A 12,603-nucleotide genomic window follows, 5' to 3' on the forward strand; every position below is an offset into this window, starting at 1 on the left:
AGCATATCACAACAATTAGTTATAGAACAGATTTCAAAATTTGGTATGGGTTATAGTTTCACAATCTCAGGTTTTTCCTTCTAGCTGCTCTAAGATACTAGAAACTAAAAGAAATGTCAATATAATGATTCAGCAGTCACTCATTTGCCAAATCCCATCTTCTCTGTTATGACTCCACTCTCTTGCTGATCCTTCTCCCATCTTGAAGGGTATTTGGGCTATGCCCATTCAAACGTCTTCATATTGGAAAGGGCTATCAGTAATATGGGATAGTGGGCTGGAACTAGTTAATATTCTGGAGAGGCTGGCCCCTCTGGGTTTCAGGACTTATCTGGCCTAGGAACACATCTGGAGGTTGTAGGTTTCCAGAAAGTAATACCAGTGCATGGGACTTTTGTAGAATCTCAGATAAAGCCCTCGGTGTTCAGGGTTGGTAAGAATGGTTTTGGTTGGGATTTGGCAAACCATGATAAAAAGCAGTATCTAGCTGAATCTAGGCAAAAGAGTAGCCTCCAGAATGGCCTCTGGACTTCATTTGAACTCTCTCAGCCACTGATACCTTATTTCTTACAATTCTTTTCTACCTTCTGGTCAGGAAGGCATTTCGATCCCATGGTGCCAGAGCCAGGCCAATCCCTGGGAGTCATACCACCAGGGAGACTTTTACCCATGGATGTCATGTCCCACGTAGAGGGGGAGGGTAAGATTCCACTTGTAGAGTTGGGCCAAGAGAGAGGCCACATCTGAGCAACAAAAGAGGTCCTCTGGAAGTAACTCTTAGGCATAACTATAGGTAGGCTTAGCTTTACTGCTTCATAAATGAGTTTCACAAGAGCAAGACTCAAGAACAAGGGCTTGGCTCACTGACGTGGGAGTTCCTAATGTTTGATACAGTATCCAGAGTCTATCTATCTATTGCTTAAACAAGCTTTTGTTTTTGCCTGTGAATCATCCTTTTCCCTTCTAGTAACAGCAACCTGCTCTTTCTTTGGGAAACCATTCCTCCCCTAATTTGATTCTATGAGGTTTAGATGGGGCAGGCCTTCCCATCAAATTTAGAAATAGGCATATGACCCAAGCTTGGTTAATCAGAATTAAAGTAATCAATCCAGTTTGGGACATATGGTTTTACCTGGACCAGTGAGTAAGTCTTGGAGCTTTTGCTCGTATTTTTGGAAACAGCAATCACTTCCCACTGGAGATGATAAACTTTTACTTAGAAAGGCCTGCTGCTGAAAATGAAGCAGGCACAGAAAACAGTAGAAATACTATCCTCCTGAATGCTCAAGATCAATTCTACTCCTAAACTCTTTAGATATGTGATTAACAATCTAACTAATATAGGTTCCAACATACCTATAGATTCCCTATATTATCCAATGCTTCAGCTAAGCTGGGCAACTGTCTATTCTTCAAACATACCCAATCTTTCAACTTTATGTAATTATTTACCTTCACCCGGAATGTACTCTCCTCTATCTTTAACTTTTGAAATTCTGTCCAGCCCTTTCAAATACATCTTAGTGACATGCTTCTCCAAGGAATTTTTCCTGAGGTTCAGTCTAAATGGATATAACCTTTTTCTCCTTAGGTTTGTACAAAACAGTATTTTCGGGTGCACGGGTGGTTCAGTGGTAGAATGCTCACCTTTCATGTAGGAGACCCAGGTTTGATTTCCAAAACATGCACCCCCCCCCCAAAAAAAAAACAAAAAAACAGTATTTTCAGCTGTCTTACAGCTCTCATTTCCTATCTTCTATTATTAAAATTTAGGTACTTATCTTATTCATCCTAGAATGAGAGGATTCGTTCTAGAATGAGATAAATTTAGGTACTTATCTTATTCATCCTTGACGAGAGGATTTGTTTTACCTAAAATTTTAACATCTGCAGCCTTTCCACGTGGTACACTCCTAATGGATCTATTGTTATGTGCTAAATATTCATTATTAATTACCTTTTAATGGAATCCCACATTCCCTTCTTTTCTTCTTTGTCACTAAGGATATCTTCCTTAATCTTGTCTGGGTTTTTCTGCACCTGGATAGCATGATAAAGAAAAATTATAGCATTTGACAGATTTAAATATTATTCTACATGGTTAGAAAGTGAAAATACCGGGCAAGATGATCCTTGTAGTCAATGAAGCTAGTCAATACTTTAATACTGTTGTGGATAATATCTGGTCATCTACTATCGATTCAACCTCTTGTTTTTAGCTCTTCTGGTACTTATCTCCATTTGCTAAATAATGTGATGATATTCATTTTTACTGATTTATCAATGGTAAGCACTATCTACTAGTATTTCTGAATTCATAGAGTTTAGCCATTATTTTTTTCAATGGTAGATGAAATTTTAGTTTACTTATCACCCCTCCCCTTTCCCCTATTTGCCTAGAAGTTTTGGTAGTAATATTTTAATCTTAAGTTCTTCTACTGAGAATTTTAGTAATTTTAAATAATTTGAAAATCTCTTTTTTATTTCATCTTCAATAATTTCTCTTCTATACTCAGTTTATACAATAAGGATATAATACTGCTACCTTTTCCCTCTACTCCCAACTTACACCAGCTAAACATTCACTTCAGCATTCTAAATATGAATAACATTTACATTTAGTTTGGTAAGTAAATTACTATTATATAATTATATAATATTACTTTGTTATAATCTTGATTCTATGACTTGAAAACCAGTAAACAGTATTTATAATATTATGACAACATAAATACCATTTACTGAAGGATCAGAAAGGGTATTAAAATTGTATTTCCTTATTTACAGATACAATGATATGACCACTGTAGCATTCAAAGAAGACACCTAGCTGAAATTATTAAAAAAACAGTGTGTGTGTGTGTATAAGTATATAGGTATGTATATATTATAGGAATACACACACACACATACACATACGTATACACATACACACATATATTCTTTACCATATACATAACATTTTCCAGTTTATTTCTCATGTTACGTGATTGTCTGGAATTCCTTCTTGAGAACATTTTCTTAGAGCTCCACTATTAACTGCCTGATTCCTTCTAGGCCTTCTTTTCACTGGCTCTTCAGACTATTTTCAGCATTTCTTGAAACATCTATCTCCTTTCTTGGTCTTCATGTTCACTGTGCTTGAAAAAATCTTCAGAAAGGGGTATAAGAAGTAATTTTCTATTTCTTTGCACTTTGGAAACAAATTCTTTTGCCCTGATATTTGATTAAAAGTTTGACCAGGTATAGAATTCTATGTTCAAATAATTTTCCTCTGAATTTTGGAGGTTATGTTTTGCTGCCTTTTAATATCCAATTTGCAAATGAAAACTGAAGCTAGTCTTACAGTTATTCTGTTGCAGTGATCTGTCTTTTCTCTTTGGTAGTCAGTATCCTATGTGGTTCTTTTTCACTCATCCCAATTGGTTATTTGTGAACCCTTTTTATGTGAATGTTCTCATACCATTTGAGGTGTGGTATGCTTTTCCTTCATGTACCTTTTCTTTCTTTCTCTAATTCCTATTAGTGTGCTACTGGACTTTGTGGACTGATCTCTATGTTGCTTATCTTTATCTTTGCTCTCCCCTTCCTCCTTTTTTTCGTATTGTGGCTATAATTTTTTTTGTAATTAATTAAAAAAATTTTTTTTAAAAACCAAAAAACACCAAACGCAAACATTCTAACTTTTGATCATTCCATTTCACATATAGGATCAGGAATTCACAATATCATCACATAGTTGCATATATCATCATGATCATTTCTTGGAACATTTGCATGTATTCAGAAAAAGAAATAAAAAGAAAACAGAAAAAAATGTATACATACCATACCTCCCACCCCTCCCCCTCACCAATCACCAGCATTTCAATCTAAATTTATTGTAACATTTGTTCCCCCTATTATTCATCTTTATTCCATATGTTTTATTCATCTGTTGATAAGGTAGATAAAAGAAGCACCAGACACAAGGTTTTCACAATCACACAGTCACATTGTGAGAACTATATCATTATACAATCATCTTTAAGAAACATGGCTACTGCAACACAGCTCCACATTTTCAGGCAGTTCCATCCAGCCTCTCCACTACATATTGACTAACAAGGTGATATCTATTTAATGCGTAAGAATAACCTCCAGGATAACCTATCGACTCTGTTTGGAATCTCTCAGCCATTAACACTTTATTTTGTCTCATTTCACTCTTCCCCCTTTTGGTCAAGAAGGTTTTCTCAATCCCCTAAAGTTGAGTCTCAGTTCATTGTAGGGTTTTTCTCAATCCCTTGATACTGAGTCTCAGCTCATTCCAGGATTTCTGTCCCACGTTGTCAGGAAGGTCCACACCCCTGGGAGTCATGTCCCACGTAGACAGGAGGAGGGTGGTGAGATTGGTTGTTGTGTTGGCTGGAGAGAGAGGCCACATCTGAGCAGCAAAAGAGGTTCTCCTGGGGGTGACTCTTAGGCCTAGTTTTAAGTAGGCTTGACCTATCCTTGGTGGGATTAAGTTTCATATGAACAAACCCCAAGATTGGCGGCTCAGTTGTGGCTGTAATTTTGAAAAAAGGATCGGGAGGAGATAAAACTGTGCTATTAGAAAACAACTGAAGGATTGAGGTATAGACTGCAGAATGTCTCAAATCAGGTAGGACATAATTACTACCTTCAAAGATTTGATGGCTATGGTGAAGGAATTAGACTTGTTCTATACTAGGGAACTAGGGTTCAAGAGAGATGGTGATTAGGAATAGGTTATGAAGTGTAATGCACTGCAAAATTTGGCAATAAGGGGTTTAGGACTTAGACAATTTATAAGGTGAGAACCTTGGGAGTGTGCTGTTATTAGATCTTAGAGAACTGAAACATAATGGAATTTTCTAGTTATCTCAGCCTATTGATTTCCATCTCAATTACACTGTAGATAGAGAACACCCTGTTGAAATTTGTTGAATCCTGCTTTTCAACCAAATGTAAAGTGACATTTTAATAAATGTTTTTGTGTTTGAAAAGATTGTGCATTCACTGTTTTGGGGGGAGTATTATGTTTCATATATGTCTATTAGTTCAAGATTTTTAATCATTTTGTTTAAATCTTCTATAATTCCACTGGTGATTTGGTCTGCTTGTTCTATCAATTATTTAAAAAATGTGTTAAAAATATCCCCATATGTTAGAGAATAGCCAATTTTTTTTGTAGTTCTATTTCTACCTTAGCTATATAAAATGACTTTTTTTTTTAGTAATTTTTTGTGGTCATATATATATTTTTTCTGATATTAATGTATCTATACCAGATTTGCTTAGTATTGTCCCACTATATCTTTCCCATACCTTTATTTTTATTTTCATTCTCACTGTGAAGCTGTATTCTTATGATTTAAGTGTCTTTCTTGCAAACAACATATAGCTGGATTTTAATAAAATAATACGATAAACTTTGTTTTAAAATTTGAACATATGGTCCATTTACATTTAATGTAATTGTTAATGTCATTGGGTTAAATTCTACCTTAGCATTTTGGTCTTCAAATGTGTCCCATCTGCTCTATTTTTTTTTCTCTTTCTTTTCTTAGTCAATTTGTTTTGATTAATTTTCTTCATTACATTTTCCCCTTTTACTGTGACTTTGTGTCTACTCTCTTAGTGGTTACCTTAGAAATTAAAACCATTCATATTTGTTCTCAAGTCTATAAGTAATCATAATCCTTGCTTTTGACAATATAAGGACTTTTAATTGTAATTTTAATGTAAGGACTAACTGTAATATTATTACAATTAATCGTATTACTCCTTCTCCTAGGTGTTATTATGTTTTATAAAATTCTTTATATTTAAAAAAAATTCCTCATGAAATACTATTTTTTTATTTTTAATTTTTTTGATTGTATAGTATAACATATATACAAAGCAAAGAAATAAAAAAGCAATAGTTTTCAAAGCACTCTTCAACAAGTAGTTACAGGACAGATGCCAGAATTTGTCATGGGCTACCATACAATCCTCTCATATCTAGCTGCTCCAGCATATAGGAGGCTAGAGGGCTTACACATTTTTTTTAATCATCAAAACCAACTTTTTTTTTCCTTTTTTTGTGAAAAATAACATATATACAAGAAAGCTAAAAATTTCAAGGCACAGCTCCACAATTAGTTGTAGAACATATTTCAGACTTTGACATGGGTTACATGTCAAAAAAATTTCACTATTTTAGGTTTTTAATTCTAGCTGCTCTAAAATACTGGAGACTAAGAGATACCTATTTCATGATTCAGCAATCATATTCATTTGTTCAATCCTATCTTCCCTGTATAACTCCACTATCACCTTTGATTTTTCCATCCTTCTATTTAGGGATGGGAAGATCTCTTTTGGGCTATGGCAATTCTAAATTTTTGACATTGGAAGGGTCTGTCATTAATATAGGGTAGGAAGATGAAACAATCTGATGTTCTAGAGAGGCTGGGCTGTTTCAGGACTTATCTGGATGAGGGACCCATCTGGAGGTTGTAGGTTCCTGGAAAGTTACTCTACTGCATGGAACCCTTGTGGAATCTTATATATTGCTCTAGATATTCTTTAGGATTGGCTAGAATGGTCCTGGTTGGGGGTTGGAAGGTTATGATAGGTAGCAAGGTCTAACTGAAGCTTGTGAAAGAGTGACCTCCAGAGTAGCCTCTCGACTCTATTTGAACTCTCTCTACCACTGATACTTTTTCAGTTACACTTCTTTTCCCCCTTCTGGACTGGATGAAATTGATCCCATGGTGCCAGGTCTGGATTCATCCCTGGGAGTTATCTCCCACATCACCAGGGAAATTTTCAACCCTGGATGTCACATCCCATGTAGGGAGGAGGGCAATGATTTCAGTTGCAGGGTTGGCCTCAGAGAGAGTGAGGCCACATCTGAGCAATAAAAGAGGCCCTCTAGAAGTAACTCTTAGGCATGCCTATAGGTAGTCTAAGCTTCTCCGCTACCTACATAAGCTTCATAAGTATAAGCCTCATGATCGAAGGCAGGGCCTATTGATTTGGGTGTCCCTAAAGTGTGGCACAGTATCAGGGGATTCCCTAATGGTAAGGTTATTCTTTCTTTCCATATTCTTTCTCAGATCCCTCAGGGGACTTTGCCAAAACTTTTTGATAATTTGCTTAATATACTCTAGGATGTATCCAGGCACTGTAATAATATACATAGGATTAAAGAACCTCTTTCTTATTCTGGGCTCCCTGTGTTTCAATTGTTCTAATGAGCTACACAGATAGGTTGAATTAGATTATGTACTACAGAAAATATCAGTTCCAGATCAAATAAACCTTTCTTCCACTGGTCTCAAAGAGTATGTGTGGTTTTAAATACAGACACTGTCTTCCTTACCTCTATGTTCCAAATTACTTCAACACCAACCTGTTCGGCTCCATCCTTATCTCTAAATGATCAGGTTTTATATATATATAATAGCCTCTCAAAGTTACTCCTATTTTATACAGTCACTGTTTGTATAGATTCAACCACATATTTAAAATTTGCTTTGCTCTTCTTTCTTCAAATTCATACCATCCACCTGAGATAATTTTCCTTCTGCCTAAACATCCTTGAGAATTTTGTTTAGAATGAGTGGCTGACAAATCCCCTCATTTTTTATATTTGTCTGAAATAAATAAATTAAAAACAAATAAAATAAATTTGTTTTATCTTTACTATTGAAAGATATTTTTCCAAAGTAACTTATTCTAGGTTGGCTTTTTTTTTCATTCACCACTTTCAAATTTCATTCTGGCTATCTTCTGGCTTTTATTGCTTCTGCTGAGAAATCAGATGTCAGACTATTTATAATTCTTTGAAGCAGTTTTCCTCCTGCCCGCTCTCAAGATTTCTCTTTGTCTTTGGTTTTCTACAGTTTCACCAAAAGGGATCTAAGTATGGATTTCCTTTTATTTATCTTGCTTAGGGACCACTGGACACCTTGTACATATATAGCTGGTATCTTCCATCAATTCTAGAAGATACTCAGCCATTACTGCTTCAAAAGTACCTCTATTGCATTTTTTCTTATATCATCTTCTATAACTCCATTAAAACTGATTTTATTTATTCAACAAATACTTCAACATAGTATTTTAAAAGGCTTAAATATCTTATCCTCATTATATTATTAACCCAATTTTATAGATGAGGAAAATGGGACAAAAACAGGTTAAGTCATTTGGCCAAGGTTACACAGTAAGTAGCAGATTTAGGTTTGAACCCGGTCCTGATATCTGAGCCTTCGTCACTCTGTTTTCTGTTCTATTTTCTTCTTTTTGCATTTGGGACACTTTCTTATGGCCTATCTTCCAATTCACTAATTCTTCAGACAGGTTAAATCTATCCAATGAATTCTTAATTTTGGTTACTGCGTTGTTCAGTTTCAGAAGTTCTGGTATAAATGAAAATCTGATATGCATAATCTATCGTTTTCTGTTCCTTGCAATTATTTTCAAGGTTGTCTTTTATTCTGTTAAACACAGTAAACATAGTTGTTTCAGAGTATGTGTCAATAATTGTAGTATTTGATGATTTCATATGTCTGTTTTCTGTTGTTTGTTTCTGCATTTTGTATTATGTTGGCAATATTTGACCATGTGTTGGTCTCTGTATTCCAAAAACTGGATTTGCAACTGAGGATTTATTTAATCATCTTCTTCCAGAAATTTATGCTTGCTTCCAAAAGGTTCCTGTGTACCCTATCATTCTGGAACTACTTAAGTGGAAGCTCAAGACTTGCGGTTCTAAGGTGATACAAGTTTGGGCTAAAAGACTATGTGGGATAATTTACTTATAGATCATTTTTATTCTGAAGTTATAGCGAGTTTATTATAGAGTCTCCTAATGTATTATTCAATTTATGTGGGTTCTGGGTTTTAATTCCTTTCTCCATAACCAAGCAAATTAAATAAAATGACAACTGATGTGTGCCAGGATAGACAAATGTTCTCAGAGCGATAGCAACTTTCTCGAGACAACAGAAGCTTCTGTACTTGCTTACTTCACTAGGCTCCTATTTTTTCTTTCATTCTGGCTTCCTATTTCTTTCTTACCCTTTCATAGTACTTCCTTAGACGGGCTCCTCATTGCTTTTAAGATTTTGAGAAGTATTTTATCCAGAATTTTTACTAGTTTTATGCAGAAGTGTTGGTCCAAAAGAACTTAGACTTTCAACATTAAAAACTCCTTTTCTCTCTTTTTTTTCTTAAGGAAAGAAACATCACTCTTTCTTTTCTGGGCTAACTTTCCAATCTGTTTTTTTTTTTTAATCTCATCTCTATGGCTTAATTTGTAGCAGTATTTGAATACAGATACCTCAGAAAAAAATTTTTCTTTCTTTCTATTATATCTTTAAGTTCTCTGCTTTCTCTCCAATTTGTTAACTTAATCCTCTTCTTATTGCCAGAGTTTTAATATGACATTTTTAGGCACTAAAATCAGTTGTAAAATAAGAATCAAGTAAGGGCAAAAAAGGCAATTCTTGATATTTAGAACAAAGCCTATAAAAAACTTCTGCCTCACATACTTCTACTTCCAGTATCTTGCTTTTGAAACTATTTAATACAACAATGACATCTCCTCGGTCTGGTTGAGAGTCAGTTCCTTCGTGCCTAAAAGTAGAAAAACACACATATGTCTATAATTAGTTCAAGAAAAGACATAAAATTATGATGGTATACGTAACAGAATTCATTTACAACAGATGTAAATATCTTGTCTTTTGTGTATATATCATATATGCACTTTTCTATAGTCTTTAAGGTATACTATAATATACTGTTTCTCAAAATTATCCAATCAACTTTAACTTAATTCAAAGGGTAATTGTACAAAAGTGACTCACTAAATTCAATACTGCTAATCACTCAGAAAGTTCAAATTATTGCTTGTCCTTGTCATTGTGTACCAAGGTTATCATAATGGTTATTTTTTCACATCTCTTTGATATACCTCAATGATAATTAAAATGATAAACATTTTCCTGACCTAAAAATCAGTTTATTATCAATGAAAGGAATCTGCCACTATCCAACAAATTTTCAACATCCAGCAGCCATTTTCCAATACCAAAACCTGAAATGCGTTATTGAACTCATGAAACTGATGAATGTCAATTTGCATCAGTTGGATGCCTTTACTTTAAATCATATATAATGCATTTCATTCTCTAAATTTCAAAATTGCATAAATAACCTTGCACAAAATTTTTAGATTCTATTCTTTGTACTGTAAAATTTTTTTATAAAAATATTTAATATAAAATTATATTTCGTCAAAGAGAGGAAGCAATCAGGTGTCAAAATCAGTAGATACTGCAAATTCAGTCAGATTTATAACATATACTTAAACATTTTTCTAAAATGAAAACCTAGGGATTCTGGTAATATGGTGACTACCACATGTCTTTGACACTCCCTTACTCCCAGTTCTCCAGCTGAGGTGTCTAAGCCAAAGTAGAAGGTGTACCTCTAAAATTACCACTAGAATAAAGGATTTGACCTATTCAGTAGAAATGTCCAATTTCTTGAAACCTTTTAAGAGCATCTACTCACGAACATTGCTCAAGGACATCAGCAATTTTAGCTCTGAACAGGGTAAAGCCATATAGCACAACATTATAGCCAGACCTACATACATTCTGAAACAACTTGCGTTGCTTGTATTAGATTTTTCTCTTATTTGGGAATCAAGGTGTCCAAATAAAAAAATGAACTGGGAAAGGTTAAGAACATACAAATCTATGATCAATATTGAATTCAGTAATATTTACATTAACTAAATGGCAATGTGGTGGTAAAGAACTAAAGAGAAGATTTTTATGATTAACAGTAAAAGCATGGTATCATGCTTCCATGGAAGCACCCATAAGTGTGGACAATCACCTGCTTCTAATACCACCATTTTATACAGGTTGCCACTCAGAGAGATCAAGCATACCAAAAAGGCTCAGAGAAGGAACTATGTGAGATGAAGGTCAAGCAGTTTCTTTGGAGAAAGGTGATGCTAATCTGTGAGTGTCTACCACTATATCCTCTGGGGAAAGAGTGAAAGGTGGATTACCATCTAATCCTAAACTCAGTCAGATAGACACTTTTAAGGCAATATATGTTGCATGTATTTTCTGAAGCTGAGAGACACAGTGGGCTGGTATTTGGATAATGTCTAAGAAAGTTAAAGTAGACCAGAGGTTAGGATCTGATACTTGAAAAAGGACTTAATCAAGGAGCCAGAGGAGACCTTTGGCCTTTGCAGGTAGCCTGAACTCCTAGATTTTGGTGGGCAAATGATGTATAAATATTTACCATGAACCAGATGTGGCTGAGCAGGAGAAGGATCTGGTTTTGTTATTACTATGCGCAGTCAACTATCTGCCATTATGGAAACCTGGAGGAGGAGACCACCTCAGCGACCAAGGAACTTGTTAGAAGAGGCCAAATGGAATAGAGAGGCACCCAAAAGGGAGTAGGGAATTAAAGGAAAGTATGGCAGATGATCTGTATTTAGAGATTACAAAAGGATTTACAGACACAGTACATGTGTGAGGAATATGTCTAATGAAAAGTCAAATTTAAAAACATCAAGTAATTTAATCATGGCTTTACAAACTGAATTTAGAAACTCAAACCAATTATCATCATCATTATCATTTAGCTCATCTTTTTAGCATGTTTCAGGAATGTTTTTTCCTAAATATAAACGTAGTATCAATTAAAATCAAACCACAAATTGGGATAAATAGAATTTCTATTTTTGTTATATATGATGTTTTTCATTACTGATACTTTAGTTTCAAAGAAATTATCACAGAGTAACACTATTTATGCTTCTTTCCCATTCTGGATATCTAGTGCCATATTAATCATATTTGGAGTTAAATTATGACAGAAAAGTTTATGGTTTATTGTTATAAGTAATATAAATGTGAATTTATTTCTACTACCAAAAGTTGTCTGTGAGTGAGAAAAATGAGTTTTCCGCTAGTATGTTAGTAGTACTTAAAATAAAACATCAGGGGCTGTTTTTTCCTAAAACAGCTATTTATGGACTATTTATAGATTTACCATTATTCTCTGTCTTTTGCATCTTATCTGCTCCATCCTGAGCAATTCATATTTTTTGATGCTTTTATAGATGACATTTGTAAAAATCAACATTTGTTTGCTTGCTGCTATTTTATAGAAACAAAATCGATTTTTGTAAACTGATCTTCTAACCAGCAATTGTGCTAAGCTCACTTATTAGTTTTAGTAGCTTTTTAGATTCCATTGGATTTTTACATAGATGACAATGTCACGCACATATAACTAGAACCAGTTACACTACTTTTCTAGTCTGAATGCCTTTTATTTCTTTTCCTGATTTATTACACCAGCTAGAACCAACCACCAGTATAATACTGAATAGAAGGAGTGAAAGTGGAAATTCCTGTCTTGTTCTTTTATGACTTGAATCATTTAAAATACATTGAGGTTTGTTTTGCAGCCCAGAATATGGTCTATCTTAGTAAAGTTTAATGTGGAGTTGAGTAGAATGTGTATATTGCTGTTGTTTAGTGGAGGGTTCTATAAATGTGAATC

The 12,603-nt window shown here is 34.4% G+C and overlaps 1 protein-coding gene across 2 annotated transcripts in view; it reads right to left on the bottom strand.

Annotated features, from left to right (window-relative positions):
- The window catches only part of UGGT2 (UDP-glucose glycoprotein glucosyltransferase 2), a 271,578-nt gene that overhangs the window by 35,038 nt on the left and 223,937 nt on the right, over positions 1-12,603 (bottom strand). For both annotated transcript variants that reach the window (XM_077158543.1, XM_077158542.1), the window contains 2 exons: positions 9,552-9,636; positions 1,958-2,040 (listed from right to left, as the gene is read on the bottom strand). In XM_077158543.1, coding sequence (XP_077014658.1) covers positions 1,958-2,040; positions 9,552-9,636 — 168 coding nt within the window. The remainder of the gene's footprint in view (positions 1-1,957; positions 2,041-9,551; positions 9,637-12,603) is intronic.

This window comes from Tamandua tetradactyla, chromosome 4 (assembly GCF_023851605.1).
Source record: "Tamandua tetradactyla isolate mTamTet1 chromosome 4, mTamTet1.pri, whole genome shotgun sequence".
In the NCBI taxonomy this organism is placed as follows: domain Eukaryota; kingdom Metazoa; phylum Chordata; class Mammalia; order Pilosa; family Myrmecophagidae; genus Tamandua; species Tamandua tetradactyla.